Raw genomic sequence first — 23,326 nt, 5'->3', positions numbered from 1 at the left:
CAATGTAATTTTTATGAAAAGAACAGACGCTGATTGCAATGGCATTAGCGTCCGTTCTTTACTGCATTGAAGTCAATGCAATGCCGCCCACTGTGTTCACACAGCATTATGTTAACGCCTGTTCTTTAGAACGGATGTTAAAATTTTGAACCTGCCGGTACATTGTTCAGTGAAAAGCATCTGGAAATAATAGCTGTTCACACAATGTAAAGTCCGCCGGCGGCCGCACATTACTTTTAAGTGAATGGCTAATTGATTTGCGGGCACACCTGATGGTGCCCGCAAATCACCAGTAAAAAAAAGAACACTTCTGCAGCCGATACATAGGCATCAGCTGCAGGAATGTCCTGAATGCAGCCTGGCGGCCGGCAGTTTAACAGCGCCTGTTGCTATGCAATTGACGCTGGTAAACGTTGTGTGAACATAGCCATAAACTGCTTTGTATCCCTCTGCCTAATTTCATACACCTCTCAGTCAGCTACACTGTCCAGTCTCTTCATACCTCCTATAAGGCTGGGTTCCCACTACGGTTTTTTGATCCTTTTTTTTTTTTATATATATTTTTTTTTAGCATTAAATGGATAAAAAATGGATGGAAAGACGGGTGCATTTGTGTGCATCTGTTTTGATCCTTTTTTCCATTGACTTCCATTATTTAAAAAAAAAGTATCAAAACTAGAGATGAGCTAACCTCGAGCATGCTGGAGTCGATCAGAACCCGAACTTTCGGCATTTGATTAGCGGTGGCTGCTAAACTTGAACGTTCAGGTTCGCTCATCTGAACCCGGTTCGCTCATCTCTAATCAAAACACATCTGTTCTTTTTAACATACACAAAATCGTAGCTGACCTTATTTTTTTTGTACGTTACAAAAAAAATGGATGCGTCTTGATCCTTTTTTCTTTTACTATAGCCCTTAACATCTCTATTAAATCATAATGGTTTCTTCTTCATTTTACTTTTGCTAATTTATGGTACATATAGTCTAGTTGCCTTTAACCCCTTATTGACCAATGACAGATATATCCATCACTCGCTAAGGGGCTATAGAGAGGGTTCATAACACAAGACTTCTCTATACCGGATGGCTCCCAGCTGCTATCAACAGCCAAGGGTTGTGGCTAATTGACAACACAGAGAGATCTCCATTGGCGGATATTTTAACATTACAAATACATTGTTGGTTTAGTTGGATCGGCTCCCATCAATGCAATCACGGGAAGACAATCTGTTGTATACGCAGCCAAGGCTTCTGCTAGGCCTCGGTTGCTGCTGTGGATTGGCGATTTGTACAGGCTGCATCCGCAATCTGCAATTATGGACAAAATATACGGTTGTGTGAATGAAGCCTTAGGCTATGTTCACCTATGTGTCAGAAGCATCCTTATTCCATTAATTTGGTCCCTTTGATTTCCTACATGGTGTTCATCACTAGTCTTTACTGGCCAAAAGAAAATAACATTTGCCCTGTTTTTCTCTTCTAGTTTTTGAATGTAACTTGTGAGAGAGGATTCCAATGAAGTGTCTGACTTACATGAGAACAAAGCCTTCAAGAGAACAGACATTCTATCTTAATCAACATTGATGATGTGATCATGTACTTTACAGGAAAGTTAGTAAAACAGAATATTTGTTTTACTAACTAATATCCTGTCTACATCCCGTCTACTAATATCCCATCTACATATTACATGTACATGTAATATTCTGGTTGTCAGAGAGGGGAACCTAACTGGTATCATGAAATGCATAGATGCAGCTGAGCTGATGAAATGAAACAGATGACACCAGGGGTGGATTAACTTTACCATAGGCCCCGGGCTGTTCACCAAGCCTGCCCCCACCCTCACCCCACACTAACTATGGCAGCACTAGCCTGGCGTTCATAGTACAGGACAGATAATGTCATGATGTCCTGATTTGTGCAAAATCGCCATTAAAAAACAGTGATTTTTTGCAAATCATGGCGTAAGTGTAGCCAGGAGACAGTACACCACTGAAAGTATAAGTCTTTTTGGGTGGTCATGGGCCCCCCAGGAGCTCAGGGCCCTGGGCTGCCGCCCGAAAACCCCTATTATAATCCACTACTGGATGACACTATAGGGATATGGGAATAAGTTAGCATTATGTGGGGAATAAAATTGAATTGTTCCTTTAATAGATGGAACAAAGAATATCTGACAATCTGGTTTCTTTTAAGAGCACTCCTATAAGTGGGACACTGGTATAAACACAGCCTTAAAGCATGTCCCAGTTATAGTCCCAACTCTATCTCTGATGCCCTGGACTGACAGCTCTCACCACATTTCACTGGACCTATGGTTAGGCCTGGACTTGTGGCAATACACTGTACAGAAAAATGTGTCTGTATTATGCTGTACTATGTATACCCCGCCTTACAATTTTGTGAAAACTCTTACAATAAAAAGAGAAAGGTGTTGTTTTTTTTTTAAAAAAAAGGCTGAAATAAAACCAACCTGTTCTTGAGACCACTTCTGTCTTTCTTCTGGGGTCCGAACCTTTGTTTTATAACTTCTTTGTATATCACCATGCTTTGAAGCTGAAGGAATATTCAAAGATTTTGGTCTGTTTTCATGTCTGTTACCAGAGGAGAGACCTGCATCTGGTTTCTGGCATATTTCCTTAGGTTCTTTTGGCACATTTTCGGTTCCAACATGCTCAGGGCTCATGTCTGTTGTACTATTGATACTGCTCATACTCATACTCATTTTTATTTCAGCTACTATCTGGTCAATATCTTCTTCTGGGTCCTCTACATTGCCATCAGCTTTCCTTTTATGAAATGGGGATTGTGGAAGAGAATTACCATTGGCCTCTACAGGATAGTAATCCTGATATACCTCTTCTTCATTTTCACTATACTGGGCTGTTTCCTCCTGGTCTTGTACTTCTAATGAGGATGAATTGTCCTCCTCTAAAATCTGCATCTGGTTTTCTTGCACTACATCTTCTTCAATACATTCTTGTTGCTGTAGTTTGGATTCTGTCCATTCATCTTCAACTGCTTCAACACATTCATCTGTATCTATGTGGTGTTCTTCAGTGTGGATATATTCCTCTCCATTGCAGTCCATGCCTTCAAGATAGCTGTCGTCTTCGGGACAATAACGTATATAATAAGTGATGCCTTCTTCTTCATCTGGAAGGCCTTCATCATACTCCTCGTCAGAAGTATTATTCACATAATCAGAGCTTGAGTCACCGTCACCACTGTTGTCGTTGCAGTCTTGCTCCTCTTGATTGTTTGTAGAGTGCCTATTATGTAACTGTGTATTTGTATACTCATGAACTACTGTTTCCTCATATACAGAGTCCTCTTTTTCACGACTTAAGACTTGAGGAGAAGAAGGGCAGGATCTTGGCCTTTGACCCAACATGCTAGCCCTGGTACTTTGACGTTTCCTGTTTGCCATACTGAACATTTCATATGGCCATCATTTCATGAAAGATTCTGTAAAAGAAGGAGATAGAACATTAGGATTCCTAAGTTGCACGTATCATTGAAGACACCGTTTCATTTATTTATCTACTTTAACTTGTTTTATAAGATATAAAGAAAAGTCGCTTTTTTTAATTATTAGTCACACTGTAATAAAAAGTTGTGTTTTTTTAACATTTAATTGCAACTGGTTTGTAACCAATATTTATTGCTGAGGGTTGTCAATTGTAATAGTGCCTTTAGGCTATGTTCACACTATGTATAACAACGGCCGTAGCTAAGCAACTTGGCGAACACAGGTCGGTGTTCGGCATGTTCCTGCGGGCGTCAGAGCTCTGATGGCTGCAGGAACATTGTTTTCCATGCAGTCCAATTAGAGTGTGTATGGAAAATTAATTAACATTGATTTCCATGCACAACACAGATAGGCTATGTTCACACGTTTTTTCATCTTCGTTTAAAATGACGTCCATAATTTTTAATCTAAAATAATGGATGTTATTTAGCTATCTGGCTTCCCCTTAGTGCAATGATTGGTGTTTGCACATTATTTTAGTTTGGAATTACTACTTGGCCTTTGGGTGCGGCTTAATTGAAAAGTCCATTGAATTTAATAGTAAAAATGAAAAAAGAATGGTGACAAAAGAAAAACTGTGTGTGAATAACTAATAAAAAACGTCCGCTGTTTGCAAAAGACGTCCAAAAATAATGATCATGTTCATTATTTTGACGTCCACGGCAAAAACGTCCGTTATTCAATGCATTGTGCACATTGGACGTCCGTCTTCCCATTGACTTCAATGCATTGCCATTGCACTCACATTAAATATCAAAATCGTCCGCCTTTTCTTTATTTTTGACTTTGTGTGAACATAGCCATACACAGACTGACAGAAAAGGCAGTCCGTGTGTGCATGGAAACTTACCTTAATTGACATGACAATTATTCTCACAGCCGCACTGAAAATTGATTTCAATATAATGCCGCCCAGGCTGAAAAGAACTATTTTAATTGAAAACCCTTAAAGTGTGTTTCTGCATAATACAAAGACCAGTGTTTCTCAACTCCAGTCCTTAAGACCCACCAACAGGTCATGTTTTGCGGATATCCCATACAATGAACAGCTGTGGCTGTTACCGGCGCACTGACTATAATTATATCACCTGTGAAATCCTCAAAACATGGCCTGTTGGTGGGTCTTGAGAACTGGAGTTGAGAAACACTGACATAGACCCTTACTTTTCCTTGAATTTAGTTGTACCTTTCGTTATAGCTTTCAAAATAAAAAATCAGTAGGGAATGTAAAATAAATTCATTCATCTCCTGACACTATCACTAAATCAGGGTTTTTCTAAGCTAGTCATATGAGCCATTAAAAAAAAAATAAGGAAGAACACATTAGAAGTTATCAGTACAGCATACATAAAAGGACAGCATGCACACAGCATAGGAAAGTAGAGACTTAAGCTAATAATATCCCCAAACTGGAAACTAGGCTATATACATCTATATCTATATACATATATATCTAGAGCCTAGAAGATACTGTAGCCGCTAATGTATTCAAGATCCTGAAGCTGCCAACATTCCAAAGATGAATATGGGGCACCATGCTGCTTTTTGAACAAGTTAATGTACTATACCACTGAGAACACACCAACAAAATGGTGCTTTACTTCTTCATATGTTGTTAGCTTGTGTGAGTAATGGTGCGTTTACACAGGCAGATTTATCTGACAGATTTTGGAAGCCAAAACCAGGAATGGATTTCAAAAGAGGAGAAATCTCAGTCTTTCCTTTATGACCTGTTCCCTGTTTATGGTCTGTGCCTGGCTTTGGCTTAAAAAATCTGTCAGATAAATCTGCCTGTGTATACCCACCATAAGGGACCTCACTCCCCTTATGTGAATTGTTATCTAGTTTATTACTCTGTAACTTTACCATAGGCCCCGGGCTGTTCACCAAGCCTGGGCCCCCCACCCCACTGTAACTATGGCAGCACTACCCTAGCGTTCATAGTACAGGTGAATAATGTCATGATGTCCTGATTTGTGCAAAATTGCCATAAAAAAAACTGTGATTTTTGAAAGTCATGGCGGAAGTGTAGCCAGGAGACAGTACACCACTGAAAGTATAAGTCTTTTTGGGTGGTCATGGGCCCCCCAGGAGCTCAGGGCCCCGGGCTGCCGCCCGAAACGCCCCTATTATAATCCACTACTGCAACACCCTTGTAAACACCAAATAATTGCACAAAAGCAGCCAAACTACAAGCATGGAAAGATATCTAGTCACCCTACGATCACGGGGGCTGATGACCTGGAACGGATCCACGGACACCTTTTTCAAATCTTAAGCAACCCCTTTAAAGACTAAAGGCAAAGCTTATACAAACTGCTCATATGATCTCTAACTGGAATATCAAAAGGATAGCACAACTCTATCTTTTTATAGCCTTATGTTAAATTTAATGGCTGTTACAAGCACTGGGCTACAAAAGCCTTTTACAACTACCTTTAGAAATATAACTTATACATGGTAGGTGAACTTTCAAGGTCACAGTTAGACAACAAGAACATATACAGGATATATATAGCATTCAGTACAATCTTGCATTGTTTGTTTTCTACACTTTCAGTGCTTGATCACTTGGCATAAAAACAAAAGTGGTAAGAAAAAAAAAACATTACATTACATATGACATCAGTGAGTAATACAGTAATTTAAGCAACTGAATGCATTCATAAAATAGACTTGCAATTGCAGTTCACAGCTGTTGTTTAGAATGCAGACATGTAGCATTTCCTTAATACTAGCATAATTAGGTAGAGGAGGACAAATTCCTTGCTGCAGGATGACTCACAAATGGTCTTTATAACTCACGTTTAATATCAGACATCGAAAATATACATCTATGTCTAATGTCTTCATTTAACACCATCTGTTTATACTCATAGAAAGCAAAACTAACTATTGGTACTGAAATATCATACTGAAGTGCCCTTAGCGTGTTTCAGATGTTCATAAAATACCTGCATCTTGGGATGTTTTATTGCTTCATCACCTGGATGCTTCATGGAAATCAAATGAACCCCCTTCAAGTCACCAGAGACGTCTATGATTATCTGTGTTCAGTCCAGTGGAAAAGTGTGGGTTTACGTTACAGTCATCAAAATAAACTTTAATAGGGTTTCCCAACAAAAGTATGACAGATGTATTGGGAGAACAGCCAAACAAGAGAGCTGTGCATGAGCATGGTCCTAATCAATACAGTGTGTGCACTGCCAGACAATTTCTCATTGACTATAATGAAGTGCATCATTATATTCAAATATCATTTTTACCTCAAAGTTACAGCCATAGGCTATGTTCACACAACGCTTTTTAGTATCAAACATATCAATGTTTATTAAAAGTACAAAGACACATAGCACAAAGCCAATGGGCCTACAATCGGCCTCCAACGTGAAAGGAAGAAAACAAACAACAATACAATAATCAAGTGCAGATAAGTGCAAAAAATAAAATACAAACAAGAAAGTCCAGTACCCGTCGTCCCATCATATGGAAATATAATATGAAATGTCCCTCACATGAGCTGAAGTAATCCAGGGTGTCCAAGTCTTCTCGAAAGCTTCCACAGTGTCCCCCCTTATTGACGCAATTTTTTCAGAAAGCATAATATCATTTACACGATCTTTAATCTTATCTAGAGAAAGATGAGTTTTTTTCCAGCAAGAGGCAACATAGATCCTAGCTGCTAGCAATATAAATTTTGACAATTTAAACAGGCTATAGGGAAGCCTAGATGGCTTAACTCCAAATAGGCACGCTTGAGGTGTGCTAGGGAAAGGCCGGCCAATTACGTCCACCACCAGCTGAATCACCTGTGTCCACAATCTCTGGACTACAGGGCAAGACCACCAAATGTGGTGCATGTCTCCTATCTCCTGACAGCCTCGAAAACAAAATGGAGACACCTCTGTGTATACGGCATGCAACCTATCGAAAACAAAATGGAGACACCTCTGTGTATACGGCATGCAACCTATCGAAAACAAAATGGAGACACCTCTGTGTATACGGCATGCAACCTAGCAGGAACATAGTAAGTCCTATGTAATATCTTAAGGGCAGTCTCTGTGAGGGATACCTGCCAACTCCCTTTGCTAAGCAATTCACTACTATTTTTCCATTGCAATCACACTACGCTTTTTCAGCTCCGTTTATAATGACATGCATCATTTTGAGTGTAAAATAACGTCCGTCATTTAGCAGCCTGGCCTACCCTTAGTGCAATGACTGGTGTTTGTACATTATTCTAGTTTTTTCTAATTAAGTTACTTAAGTTAATTAAGTTACTAACTTAATTGAAAAGTCATTTGAATTTAATAGTAAAAACGGAGAAAGGACGGTGACAAAAGAAAAACTGTGTGAACAACTAATAAAAAAAACGTCCGCTGTTTGCAAAAACGTCCGGAAATAATTGTCATGATCATTATTTTGACGTCCATGGCGAAAACGTCCATTATACAATACGTTGTGTGCATTGGGCTCCCGTCTTCCCATTGACTTCAATGCATTGCCATTGCAGTCACTTCAATCGTGGCAATAACAGACGTTTTTTTAAATAGCAAAAGCGGCCGCCTTTTCTCAATTTGTGACGTTGTGTGAGCATAGACATATTCTGATATTATTTTACTGTAAACATAGTCTTAGAGAGTCTTTGTAAATGTACGCCAGTGCATTTTTTGTGATGTCACTTCAATTTACAGAAGAGAAAAAGACAAAAGGAAAACTAGAAGAGTAAATGCAAAGAAATGTGGATTCTTTATTATATAAGACCTTGACTTGCAACAATTGAGTTATCAGTGACACAAAGAAATTTCTTAATAAAAAGAAGCGGCAGACGGGACCTACGCCAACTATGTTGAATGCATGCTTCTAAGCCTCCTCAACCTTATAAAAATGGACGAATAATGAAGAAATAAGAAGACAGCAACAGCAAGTTGGACTCTTGCTTAACCTTCATGTTGTATATATTGCAATAAGCACATGGCTTCAGTTCATTATTGTGATTATTGTGTAATTTAAAAAAAGGCCTATAGAAGGACAACTTATTGTGCTGCTTATTGCAGCTTTCTGTGCTGGTTACACGTGAATACAACAGAATACATTCATATGTAGTTGTTATTAAAGGAGAAGTCGAGACCAAAGCTAAATTAAAGCAAGTTATTGCAGCATAAGAGTTATACAAATTCTCAATATATACTTATTACGGGAAATGCACATATAGTGCTTTTTTCCCCTCCACTAAGGGTCTATTCACACTTCAGTATATTTTCCAATCCTCAAATTTTCATCTGTATTGCATCCATAAATACGGACCCTATAGAGTTGTATTGGGTGTGTCAGTTACTGTCCGTACTAGGGCTTGTCCTTTTTTTTTGCGGAACGGATTGCAGCCCAGTACACAACCTGGATGTGTGTATGGGTCCATTGAAATACATTGGTCCTATTTTTCTGCGGATCCGCAATTGCGGACAGGAACAGGATGTGTGAATAGGGCCTTACTTCTTCATCAAGTCTTGAATTTCTTAATAAAATGGTGGGCACTGGCCCTTTAAATGTAAGCAGAACCAGCGTGCATGCGCATTGGAGGTCTGGACGTGCGCATCGGCCTGCTAAACAGGAATAGCCGGGAGCAGGAAGGGAAGGAAGCTTTGTATCGGGACCAGATGCCAAGGAGAAGGGACCGTGGCCAGAGACACAAATGCGGCAGCAGCAGCAGGGGTACAAGATGTGGCCGTGACAGTATATTTATTTTCTGTCCCCTAGTTTATTCTTCAGGACATTTTGCACCATATCGGTACATAATAAAATACCAATAAAAAAATCCAAGGAGGAATCAACATTGTATGGACAGAGGGTGAATCAAATATGTTCCAATTTAAAAAAAAAAAAAATTATATATATATATATATATATATATATATATATATTTTTTTTTTTTTTTTTCCAGGCAAATCTAGTTCAGGAGTCCCTGGCTCATTTTCTTACCAAAAATTCAAGCATTTGCTGTATGCCTGACTACTTAATGCCTTAAAGGGGTACTCCAGCGAAAAGCTTTTTCCCAGTAATTGAAACACATTACAAAGCTATATAACTTTGTAATATGCTTCAATCACCTATCTGCCCCCTTCCCTGTCTTTTACCCCCTCAAACCCCCACCAGGAAGTGAAGTAAACTCATTCTTACCTAATGACTATTGACCCCAGGCTGTTCTGTGGCAGCCATTTTGTGACAATTACATCATCAAGAGAGAGGCTGGTCTAAGCCCTGTTAGGCCAGCCTCCCTTTGTCAGTTATTAGAGAGTCAGTTATTAGAGATGAGCGAACAGAGTTTGGGTTCGAGTCGATCCGAACCCGAACGTTCAGTATTTGATTAGCTGGGGCTGCTAAACTTGGATAAAGCTCTAAGGTTGTCTGGAAAACATGGATACAGCCAATGACTATATCCATGATTTCCACATAGCCTTAGGGCTTTATCCAAGTTCAGCAGCCACCGCTAATCAAATGCCGAAAGTTCGGGTTCGGATCGACTCGAGCATGCTCGAGGTTCGCACATCTCTATCAGTTATACATCACAGGAGACAAAGTGCATCATGGGAAAGCCCAAACCAGGAAGCTGTGCTTATGCAGATGATGTCATTGTCACAAAATGGCTTCCACAGAGCAGCCTGGGGTCAACAGTCAATAGGTAAGAATGAGTTTACTTCACTTCCTGGTGGGGGGTTGAGGGGGGAAAAGATAAGGAAGGGGTCAGATATGTGATTGAAGCATATTACTAAGTTATAACTTTGTAATGTGTTTCAATTACTGGGAAAAAGCTTTTAGCTGGAGTACCCCTTTAAAAGGTATAAAACTCACTTACTGCCCACTCCTCTCTGTGACCAGGTCCTGAACAGCATTCCCCTGTGTGGCACTAGAGTGCAGATGAAGAAGGCCTTGATCCAAGTCTGACCACAGACAGGAACAAGGAGCAGATCAGTAGTTTCACACTTACCCACAAGTAGAGGATCAGGGAGTCCTGTCATGCTTTCTTAACCCCTGAAGCCCCTATTACACAGGGGTACAAGAGGAGGAAACAAGCGCTATTAGCTATTAGTGCTATTACATGCGACGGCAGCGAGTGGGCGAGTACAGGGGTGGCTGCCCGGGTGATCGCTAGATCGTCCGCACAGCCCTTAGGGGATAGCGGTGGTCTGCTGCCACCGCTACTATTCCACGGAGCGACGGCAGCAGATTGTGCTGTATGAGTCGTTCGTCTTTCAACATGTTGAAAGACAAATGACTGCAACGATCAGCCAACATCATTCATGTTGGCTGATCATTGCCGATAATGGTTCCGTGTAATATGGCCTTTACTGTGTCCAGCCCATTGAGTATTCAAGCAACAGGTCGCATACAGTGTATGCCTTCTCTTAGTAAGTAGTGTCCATTGCACCCTAGTGTATGGCACAATTTAAACTACATAGGGACCATTTTGATGTGTCCAGTACAGTAAGCATCATTGTGCTATGTATCACTGTTTACCTTTGTGCTGTGCACTGCCACTTTACTCCTTACCAGATATGAGCCATAGGCTGTATCCATGTTTTTCAGGACTCCCTAGGACTGCCTCCAACTTCTGTAGCTACCAGTAATCAAATAGCACATTTTCCGGTTCAGACAAACCCAAGTGTGCACAAGGTTTGCTGATATCCTTGCACTTGCTGGTCCGGTGAGTGTAAGGCTCAATCTGAATCAGCATTGAATTTGAAACAAATCTGAAGGCTCAATTTGAGCAAACCTCCCAAAACTAATCTTAGGTTCGCTTATCCTTATTCAAGAACAATAAAGATTTTTACACCTTTCCAACACCTTCTTATTGTTTCAATGAATCTAAAAGAGAAAAACAATAAAAAAAAAAATCCTATCCACCTTTTGAATCTCCAGCTTCTATGCAGACCTATGTACCTATGTAGGTAGCTAGCTACAAAATGTGTAGTCTCTGCTGCAGTAATACTCTCTTTCATCTGTCCTGTTCATTTCGCTAACAAGAGAATATGACTATTGGATCCAACTAAAAAGATACACTGGTTGGGTCTTGGTGCTTTGTCCCTCACCTATCATGAGAACAAAGAGGGAGCAGTGCTTAACTGACGGCATGTTCTTCACACTTCTCCCTGATCATTCAAGTGATCACCGGGGGACTCAGAATCTCAGCGCTTGACACGCACAGGAGAACGCCAGGAGCGCTCCTGCTCAAACTGCCTACCGCGACGTTGAAAAAGACCCTGGCAGGGTCGAAACGTCATCAGTCGCCTAAATCTAAGCATTTTTTTCTATTTTGCACCATTATTGTGTATATGCCTGGCTTTGTTCCTATCACGCTGTCAAATAAACTGTTGAACAATTTTGCATGAAAAGAGTGCTACGGAGTTTTCTATTACTCAGAATCTCTAATGACATGTCTCTATGATACGGTATGTCAAATGTTTTTTTTTTTTTCTCCCACTGTAAGCCTTTAGTATAGGTAAACAGGATTCAATACTTCAACTTTCAAAAAAAATAATGAAGCTTCTTCGAGGTCTATGAAATTACTCACACATTTTATTACTTACTGCTGTCACCCAAAAAAAAATATCACAAAGAAATATCACTTTACAAGTGTGTTTTCCAGAGCACATCTGCATATTGAGCAGCTGGTAACCTTGGGTGTAAATCTACTGTGCCCACATAACATGTCATCTCTATCACAGCACAAGTCAGCGCATTGATTTGGTTTATCATTCCCTTCTCTTTGCTGTGAACCTGATTTAGAAGTACTAGGATTAAAGGGGTAGTGTGTCGGTAAAGAATTATTCACAGAATAAAAAACATTACAAAGTCATACAACTTTGTAATGTATGTTATGTCTGTGAATGGCCCCCTTCCCCATTTACCACCACGCCCACCCGTGTACCCGGAAGTGTGGTGCGCTATACATTACCTGTCACGTGCCGACACCCATCTCCGATCTTCAGTCAGTGACGTCTTCTTCGGCCGGCCGGCGAACAGCTCCGACTGTTCCGAATGCCGGCCCCCCTCTGCAGCGTCATCCGATGCTCAGCCGCGATTGGCTAAGCATAACTGTGCTCAGCCAATTGCGGCTGAGCACAGTTGTGACGCGGCGGAGGGGGGAGCGGCGGCAGGGATTCGGACGTGCGTCCGAAGATGACGTTTGGCACAAAATGGCGGACGGCCCTAGACACGGATCAGGTAATGTATAATGCACCACACACTTCTGGTTACACGGGAGGGGGTGGAACACGGGAAGGGGGCGGTTCACAGACATAACATACATTACAAAGTTGTATAACTTTGTATTGTGTGTTATTCTGTGAATAATTCTTTACCGCCGCACTACCCCTTTAAGTATGTGCTTAGATAGCCAGGATCCAGTGAGTGAGTAATGGCATTTTATGATGCATTAACGTCTTCTCACTGCTCCATGTGCTGATTACTTGTTATCTTTCTTTCTTCTGTTTTTGAACACATCATTTTAAACTATTATAATGTGTTCTTCTTTGCATTAAATAAATATTCTATATAGCTGCATTACCTTAGCTAAAACAATGCATAGGATAATGTAATATGCATAATATGCTAGTAATGTAATTCATACATCATACAGAGTTTCTAGGACTGACAAAAAGTAAATCTCTTAACAACCTGGTACTCTCTTGCAGCGAGGTCTAGCTTCCACATCCTAGAGTAGAACAAAAAAAGAATCCCATGAGGGTACTCAGACTCAAGCCAGGTGGGTAGCACAGTGGTTCCATACAGCTGTTCTTGTTGCTTGTTTTACATAAGGAGGTGACTGAAAAAATGTGTAAGTGCTGTATTACACAGGCTGACCCCTCACAGTAAGCGAGTGACAATCTGCTAGATCGGTGCTTGCTTACCGAGCCTACACACAGTTCGATTATCATGCAGCAAGGGCTGTATATATATAGTTAACAATATCCGTGCAGCCCTTGCTTTTTACATGAAAAATAATTAGGTTTATACTTACCGATTCTCCCCCCATTGTCCTGCAGCCTTTCGCCTGTGTTCCCTGCTCACCGCTGACGCTTCGGGCCCCATCTCTTCTGTGACAGACTGCTCAGCCAATCACTGGCCAAGTAAGTATAAACCTTATTATTTTTACACAGTCATCAGCCATTGGCCGCGTACCATCAAACGACGATTAGCTGATGATCGTTTCTTTGTCTAATCTTTGCCTTTATTACAAAGAGTGATAATCTGCTGAGTCAGGCTGATCTGTTTGATTATCACTCTGCATAATAGGGCCCCAAGTCTTCAGAGTCACTCCAAGTGTGAAACTGGTAAATGCTATAATGGAGTACTGGTTCACTGCTAGTATATCAGTCTTATTCCACCTTTGCATGATTTTAATTGGGCTCTTCAATTATTATCACTTCACGGAGGGAATTACACACAACTATCATAATTGCTCTTCATATCCAAACTAACTATATTGTGGCATTCCATATCTGCCTCCCTACAGAGCCATGCTCAGCTTTAATATCATCAGTTATTTTAGTGAATATAGTTTTGTGTTATTTTAGGCAATTGTAAAAAGTTAAAGCAAATAAGAAACCAAGAAGGGATTGGTAACACGCACAGTCAGAGAAGTCTGCAAGTGCATAACTAATACTCTGTTAGTATTTGTTTCTGGAAATAGCATCATACCATTCCAAAGGAAAAATTCTAATTAAATGTATTTTACAATGGATGAAGTTCATTAGAGGCGACATTCACAATTAGCGTGAAGTGACTAAATATTCTAATAAACCCTTGTTAATTTCTGCAATCATTGTAAACAGTAAGGTTGCAGTTGGTATTGCGGAGGATGATGGGTTCATCTGATCTTCTTTCCATTAACAGGAAAAAGCATACATATATATTTCGATCTGCTAATGGAAGCAAGATGAATTAAGATTATGCACTAAAAACACAACTGTTCTAGATAATTAGCTGAGCTGGGAATGAGGTTTTTGTATGCTTTAGCAACTAAGTGCTATAATGTGATTGGTCTCATGAGAATATGGGCTAGCTGTTCCATATCCCCACATCATAAACGCTGCCAATAAATAGGTCTTGGCATAAACTAGAAGGGTTGGGATGAGGGAATTTAGAAGGGCAGATGGCAAGTGAGAAGAGGAAATCTGCACGTATAATATCTAAAACATGTGAAGCATGCTGAGATGCCACAGAAAAAAGCATTCTGTTTTTTTTTTTCTAGGTCTATTTTTGTGATCTTCCGGAGTATTCTCAAGAGTAAATCCTCTGCTTTACAGTAAGACATTTGAAAAATCAGAATGTAATTTGCATTCCAAATATTTGGTCGGTTTCTTTTATCGTCTCCAGCTGAATATTCTCCCTGTTTATTACAGAAGTGAGGAGCAATCAATAGCAATTAAGGTGTCCTCTAATTTACATGAATGACCATCGGGGGAGTGTTTTATCAAAGAATATAATAGCAACTCATAAGAAAGCTATTATGAGGTGAGAGCCATAGAGTATTAGCTGCTATCGAGTGCAAGACGGATAATCGCATTGTTCTTCATAACAATTAGCTTCGTTTTAAACAGATTACATGTAAAGATAGAATATGAATCATGATTTGCTAAGAATACCTTCACATTATAAACTACATGAAGCTTGTTTAAATGAACCCCACAGCAGTAATATCATCTTTACCTTCATCACTGTTCCTGTAAATGACCTGAAAACTAGAATTATTGAAAGGTTGTAATGGAATTCACCAAACCATATTAACGCCAATCCTATTTTAGGTAAAGCATGTTCATCCTGACACAATTTACTGTAAAAAAGTTCAAGGTAATCTACTTTTTTTCTCTAAAGCTTTTGCTGGGGACCCTAGAACTGAGGCGATCCTGAGTGGGGGGTGAGTGGAGGGGTAATTTTCGCACAAGGCACATCTATGCCTGTTTTGTAACACAACGAAAGACTGCATTTGAAATTAAACTATTGAACATTAAACATTGGGTTGATCTGTCCTTAAGGATTTGTGCAACAACCTAATTATACTAAAACTTCTTATAATATGAAATATAAAACTGAATGGAATATTGTAATATCTACGGTTCAAAGAAATGGGCAAACAGGGGTGTTGTAAAGAAAACTAACAATGTGCTTAATGTTACTTTTAATAATAAGATAAAGTCTAGGCAGAAAAGTGTATTCATAAGTACTAACAATGTTCTCCTAATGTAGTTAGGTAAAGAAATGGAAAATGACATTTACCACAGAGGCAGCCTATGCAGCTGTTATGGAGCCATGAGAAAAGGAAGTCCAGCTGAGTAAAATGTTATATGCCTCCTGCCATAATCACAACTTACTGTTGGCATCTAGGCAAAATAACCAGAGGACCATGTAACCCTTCTCCCCTATAAGCTATGGTAGAGCAAGCAGCAAACACACTATCCCACGATGGATAGAGGTAGTACCATGAACCAACACCAGTAAGGCATAGTGGTGCTAGGGCCAAAAAAAAAGATAGCCCTCACCTCTTTCATGCTATTGTCAGTACAAATAAAGGCACTTTTTTTAAAATAAAAATATTCTGAATGCTTATATTGATCTATGCAGTGATTTACCAGCTCGGAAGGTAGTAAAGGGTGTAAGATTCACTTTAAGCTTTACCTACAGTCTCATTCAGGTATCCTTCATCCATATGCTTCCATGCTGTAAGGTGTATTAATATATTTTCACTGTACTCTATTGTATAGTTCCTTTATTAGTATTTTTCCTTGACAACATATTTCACCCTGACAGAGACAATAAGGACACTTAGATAGACAGTGCCTGAGTGCCAAAAAATATAACAGCGGGCTTGACACTGATCTGAGATAAGCTTTCTCATTTATAAAACAAACAGATGTATCATTCAAGACTTCATTTCCTATTAATGCTGTGCTTACATATTAAAGGAGAATACAACAATCAGCCTGACAGACTATTTATACCAAGGATAAGATGACATGAAAACATTCATTGCAACTGGTGGATCAATTATTTCACTTATTACCTACCTGCCTGTCTATATCTATCATCTATCTCCCTATCTAATCTAGCTTTGCAAAAGCTAAACTTGTGAAAGTTAAATAAAACAAGTGACTTGAAGGCTTAAGCTACAATATAATTCATATAATAAATACATCAAATACAGGTAAGGTAATGCTGTATTATGTAAGTATTATTTACTCCTTTAGTAGAAACAAACTCAGGGATCTAGATGCCCCTATGCCAGTTTTTACTGCTTTCCCATTTTATGCGAGTCTCTCTTCCTAAGAGGATTGATATGGGTAGCATTTGCATATTAGGAAATTGCTTATAATATACAGATAAGATTTTCAGCTCAAAAAAAGTTCCATACGTTTTCATCCATTTGGGGACTAGACTGGGACATTGAGTAGAATAACTTGATGTTTCCATACAGAAATGAAATAACATTTTTTAAGATCCTAGTGGAGAATATCAATAAGAATAAGTTGAAATAATCTAGATTTGCTTCGCCCAGGCAGTGGCTAAGAATTCCCTCTTACAGCCGTCGTCTGATCTGCTTATCAAGCTGCTTGTGCTATTACATTTGAATGTACTGTCCAGAAATAAAATGACAGATATGACAGCATGGTGCATTACAGTGATGCATGAGGTTGACAGGTTCATAGCCATGGAAAGTCCCTTGAGACATTTCACCCTGTGCACTCCTATAACAATACATTGACAGCTGCCAATGAACGCAGGAAATTGTATAACGCTTATAATAACACAGATTAAAATAGCTCATTATGTTCATAATTTTTTAGTGATGTAATGATAACATCTTTAGGCTAGGTTCACACTCTGTATCTGTGTGGCTGTATTGCGGGCGGTAAATCATCAGCCGGATTTCTCCGGTTCATGCGTACGCTGGAAAGTATAGGATATACGGCTGCACAGTGCACACTATGTATGAATCTACGGCCCTATCGTAAACTGACCCGTAAAAAATGAACAAGACCATTGTTTACGGCTGGAAATACAGCCGTGGATTGACAGGCGGTCCGTACGGAGCACTTCAGAAATAGCTGGCAATGATGCCGAATGCCGATGCCTCTAATAGTTAATATATTAAATTAATAAAACACATTTTCTTTGTAATAAAGTCACTTTCGTTGTTCAATAATTTAATTCTAACGAATCCATCATTGTGCAATTAAATATACTGTTAAAATAAATATAAATAAATGTATATTTATATATATATATATTTTTTTTTACAGTATATTTAATTGCACAATGATGGATTCGTTTAAATTAAATTATTGAACAACAAAACTGATCAAATCAAATGTTTCTTCTAATTATGTTATCACAATAGCATTATTAAAAGAAACATTTAGCGCATTGGCGCTCCTGGACCGGGCGGCAGCAGGCTGGTAAGATTTAGGCTGGGGAGGGCCTAAACCAATGGCTCTTCCCACCCTGGTGTTACCAGGCTGCTGTCGTTTGGTTTTTAACCCGGCTGGTTATAAAAATAGGGGGGACCCTATGCGTTTTTTTAAAATTATTTATTTATTTAAAAAAGTCTGGCCCCCAAGGGGTTAAGGGAGGATGTATTGCATCCCCCTTAACCCCTTGGGGGCCAGACTGATGTCAGACTGCACCCATCCCAGCAAGGAAGGGGTTAAGTGACCCCCCCTTCCTTTCTGGGAGGGGTGCAGTGCTGGGGAGGGGGTGGGGAGAGCTCTATACTCACTGTGTTGTCACTGTGTGAGTCACTGTGCTGCGGACCCGCTAATTATATGTGCGCTCAGCCGATCAGCCAATCAGCTGAGCGCACATATAATTCTAAATGTTTCTTTTAATAATGCTATTGTGATAACATAATTAGAAGAAACATTTGATGTTTTAATTAAAGTAAAGTGATGATTAGTACAGAATGCTCTATTGCCGGCAATATGAATTAACAGCTTAATGGAGCTTCCTGTACTAATTAATATTTAATTAATAAAACACATTTTCGTTCTAATAAAATCAGTTTCGTTGTTCAATAATTTAATTTAAACGAATCCATTATTGTGCAATTAAATATACTGTCAAAAAATAAATATATATATATATATATATAAATATACATTTATTTATATATATATATATATATATATATATATTTTTTTTTTAACAGTATATTTAATTGCAAAATGATTGATTCGTTTAAATTTAATTATTGAACAATGAAAGGGACTTTATTACAACGAAAATGTGTTTTATTAATTAAATATATTAACTATTAGAGGCATCGGCATTACTGCAGAGGATCGCAAACCCCGGTAATAGCAATTCATGTAAACTGTTTCCCTGCTTTCCCAGATGCATCCAGAGGTGTTTGCATCACTTTCTAAAAATTTTATTTGTTATTTTTAGTTGAACCAGATTTCCAAGTAAATGACCGTATGTTTTCAGCCGCATGTCTATTTTTCCCACGGCCGTAGTTTCAGCCGCACATTTCCAGCCGCATAAAAAATACAGCCGCACACATACATAGTGTGAACATAGCCTTAAAGGGATTCTCCACTTGGAGTATCTTTACTTGTTAGAAGGATGCATTGACAATAAGAATAGATCACAGAGTCACCATTAAGGAACCCAAGTAATAACATATAATCTGTGGGAAACCTGAAGCACCACCACAAGGGGAATTAAGCACTACACCGTGCCCATCAATAGGTTGACTGTATAATGCAGGGCGCTCTGTGTATCTGTCCTTCACCTGGCCCAATAGAGATAGATGCTGAACAGTATATGAGAAATCCCAAATAGTTTATATGATATTTGGTTTCCTAACCTTGCCAACCATCTAAAGAGTAAACAGATTTTTGAGTAGCTCGGTAAAGAGAGGCATGTAAAATCTTAATGCTTGCTTAGGAAGACTCTTAAATATTTGAATACTGATAAATTGTGAGTCTTCTTCGTTGACAGACATCTTACAGAGAGCAGCAGATAAAGTCACAAAGGAAAGGTGCCTTCATCTGATCGAAAGTTGTTGAATGTTGCCAAGGACTTGCAATGACTCTGAAACTTAAAAAGGTTGAAAAAATAAGGTTTACAAAAAAAAAAAAAAGCAGTCTAATCTGCTGAGTACTAATGGCAGCATTTCACTGATCTGCCTGCCTTATCAAAATAATAAGGGTTTAACCAATAAAAGGAACACAGAATATTGAATGAGTCAGAGGTCATATATAAACTTGGAAAACAGAAGTGGAAGTGCAATATAATTCTTGTGTACTCGTGTCAACAGAATTCATGTCATGTTTTTCTTCCTTTTTCTGAATGTTTTCAGTAACCAAGGTCAACATACTCCTCAGTATCATTCCTTTTGCTTTTTACAAACAAACAAGCACAAAGCAGATTAAAAAAAAAGCAATAAAGTAAAGAATTAGAGATAATTCAAGACTTTACCTTGTGAATCAAGATACTGTACTTAAAGGGAACGTTTTATTCTGTACTTGATTTTGCAGTAAGAAATAGAGAAATCATCATCCATAGGCCATGTTTATAGCAATGGAAGCTGTTAAACTGCCGGCCGCCGGGCTGCATTTAGAACGTTTCTGCAGCTGATACCTCTGTTTCGGATGCAGAAACGTTCTTTTTTCACTATTGACTTGAGGGCATCGTTGGGTGTGCCCGCAAATCAATAAGCCATGCGGCCGACTTACGTTACACATATGAGTAAGGAACGGACGCTGATTCCATTGCAAACAGCGTCCGTTCTTTACATAAAAGTTAGGTTGTGAGAACATAGCCATATACTGCTAAGCCCATATATTGATTCTCTTCCTACTATTCAGCGAACATAAGCTAACAGGTTAGGTGACCTAACATGCTTAGGAGATATTGTCTGGCAACCCACTTTATTATCCCTAGGAAATTATTATATAAACTGCTTATATGCATTATAACGCCAAGTTCAATGTATTGAATGCAATGTATTGAAGTCGTAGACGTAAAAATAATGATCATGTCAATTATTTTCATGCGTCTTTTGCACACTGGACATTACTGTCAGGGTGAGGCAGGTAGGGACAAGACACGACAGTGAGCCCTGAAACTGACTCCATCAACTGTCCCTACCTACTTGCCACGCACGGCCCTAAATGGCCGGGGACAACCACGGAGTCGGTCCCTACGCTGAGTAGGTGAACACACAGAACGGAGATGGACAAACAAAACACAATGGAGGATAGTAAGCTAGCCGAGTCAAAACCAAACGGACAACACGGTACAAAATCAGAAAGAAAGCGGATAGTCAGATGTCATGCAAGAGGTCAAAACACGGGCAGAGCAATAGCAAGGGTATTAGGAGAGGGAACGCTGGGAAAGGATCAGGGGAGCTGGGACTAGTGTGAACTAATAGCCAGCAGGGAAATGAGGAGCTGACTGCTTTTTATCCAGGATAAGAGACTAGGTCCAGCAGCTGATTGGAGCAGCCCTGATCCCAGCACCAAGTTCAGCTGGGCAGACCTAGCAGTGCAGTAACCCTTGCACTGCCAGAAGTCTGACAGGCAAGGCAGGTGTGGCTGAAAAGTACAAAAGTAAAACACAATTCAGTGCAAACAACAGACAAACTCAGTGCCTCCTTGGCTGCCCGCCACGGACCGAGGAGTGCAAAGTCATATTCCTAACAGTTATTTTTTAGTTGTTCACACACAGTCGCACCCCCACCCCCGCAGCATCCTTTGACCATTTTTAGTATTAAATTCAATGACATTTCAATTAAAGATACACCCAAAGGCCAATCAGTCTACCTAAACTAGAATAATGTACCAACAGGCGCCATTGCACTGACAGGCAGCTAAACTTCTAAATGACGGACGTCATTTTTTCTTTTCAAAAATGGAAACAAAATGTAGCGGGAAAATAGCCTTAGTCTGTCTTTCATAACCTCTTACAATGTGATGTTCCTCATTTCTCCAAACAGCCTTCTCCGTCACCAGAACCCTTTACTTCAGCATGGATGCCATCTAAGCTCACTAAGTTGTGAATGAATTTTTCATTGTCAGGTTAAAAGATTATGATTTAGTAATGTAAAACATTTCATAAGTGTCCTACTTTTAGCACTGTAGGTATAAAGAAAAGTATTCTGTGCTGTTAGAAATTAGAGTATATTCTTAAAGATGGTTTCAAGATTGCTCACAGAAAAACTGTTGTATGGAAAATTAGGCTTCTGGCTGTAAACATTTGCTAGTTAGTAAAAGGAGCTAAAAACAGCTGCTTATCCGGGATCTTCTTGCTTCAGCACAGTCAGCTGCCAGAATATAGAAACACTGGTGACAAGCATTGATGATGTATCCCCAGCACCTCTGCCTTCAGGATTTCTCCCATGAAGATGGGTCCCTAGTATAATTGCATTTACTAAAGGTTTACAAAATGACATTTGCATATGGAAAAGGTAGGACTGGCAATAGATATCTTACATGTGTTAAAAGGAAGAGAAGAATAGATGTGCATGTAATATATGACTTGTTTGAGCAGGTTACATGCACTCTTTCTTGAATTGTGTTGTATAGCATTTGTTTTCAAGTCACAGCTGGCAATTTAGTTGGAGAAAATCATTGGGAGACTTCAAAGGCGGGCTTGAGCGCTAGGGGTCTGGAGGTCGGCATGTTGTTTCCCAGTAACAAGATTTTCATTATGCTATGCCTCACAAAAGTTGTTAAAAGGTTTACAATAAAAGCTGTGGAGGACCACCATCGAGCAAAAGGAACCTTTCCCTCATAGTCTTTATGTACAGTATGTGGCTTGATGCCCGATTGATGGTTATAATTCTGCCTTCTTGTAGTTTACCATATACTAGCAATGCTCTACATTGTTACTTTATAAAATGGGAAACCCCTTTACAGTTTGTTACTATGTTCACACAAGGTATATTTTCGTAAAATCACGGCCGTGATTATTACGGAAGTATACGTTACACCTCCGTCTATGGGATCCCGTCTGGAGCATATACACATGGCATACGCTCCGGCAGGGATCCCTAGTGATGCTGAAAAACAACTGACTGAGTTTTCTGGAAGCGCTATTCAGTGAATAGCAGCCGTAGAAACCCATGTCAGTGCACACTGTGGAGCGAGCGTGTGCTGTGGGGAGTTCTGATGTTCTATGTTCTATGTTCTATGGCTCTACGGCCATAAAGATCATCTGGCCGGTACTGCAGTACCGGCCGGGATGATCTTTGCAGAGACCGGCCGTTCCATGACCCAGCCGGGTCACGGAACTGCCGGTCTCTTACAGTGTGTGAACATAGCCTAATAGTGTATAGTGTAATAGTGTATAATGTTATGTAAGTTAAGCTTAAAGCGTAATTATAATTTCAGTAGCCAAAAAATGAAATTCCTCAAATAATGCGTTGATAGCATGTACACTCGCTGAGATATGGCCAGTTGTTTGGCTCAGAGGAATAAATGAATTTTTCTCCTGGCTGAGAGAAAGTGGGCGTGGCCTATCCCTCATCTCCCTGGCTGCGTCCCTCCATTCACTGACCAGGACCTTAGCAGATGTATCACACACAGTGGCATCAGATAGAGCCCAAGCATACAGTATCACAATGTAAGATTAGATACAGAGCCCCAGCAGATGGTATCACACACAGTGGGATTAGATACAGTCATCTGCTCTCATAACACTGTAGGATAATGTCAGCCATGGAGGTGGCGGCACCTGCTGCAGACTTCTGATAGTGGATGTTTTATGTACTATGGAAGGACTACAGC

At 39.7% G+C, this 23,326-nt stretch overlaps 1 protein-coding gene across 3 annotated transcripts in view; it reads right to left on the bottom strand.

Moving 5' to 3' along the window:
* APBA2 (amyloid beta precursor protein binding family A member 2) overlaps nucleotides 1–23,326 on the bottom strand; it is a 302,541-nt gene that overhangs the window by 159,728 nt on the left and 119,487 nt on the right. For all 3 annotated transcript variants that reach the window (XM_069956545.1, XM_069956547.1, XM_069956548.1), the window contains exon 3: nucleotides 2,478–3,472. In XM_069956545.1, the coding sequence (XP_069812646.1) occupies nucleotides 2,478–3,443 (966 nt within the window). In that variant the 5' untranslated portion in view covers nucleotides 3,444–3,472. The remainder of the gene's footprint in view (nucleotides 1–2,477; nucleotides 3,473–23,326) is intronic.

Source organism: Dendropsophus ebraccatus, chromosome 1, assembly GCF_027789765.1.
Source record: "Dendropsophus ebraccatus isolate aDenEbr1 chromosome 1, aDenEbr1.pat, whole genome shotgun sequence".
In the NCBI taxonomy this organism is placed as follows: Eukaryota; Metazoa; Chordata; class Amphibia; order Anura; family Hylidae; genus Dendropsophus; species Dendropsophus ebraccatus.
Note: the sequence above shows the minus strand (reverse complement) of the source record. Positions and strands in the feature narration are given on the sequence as shown.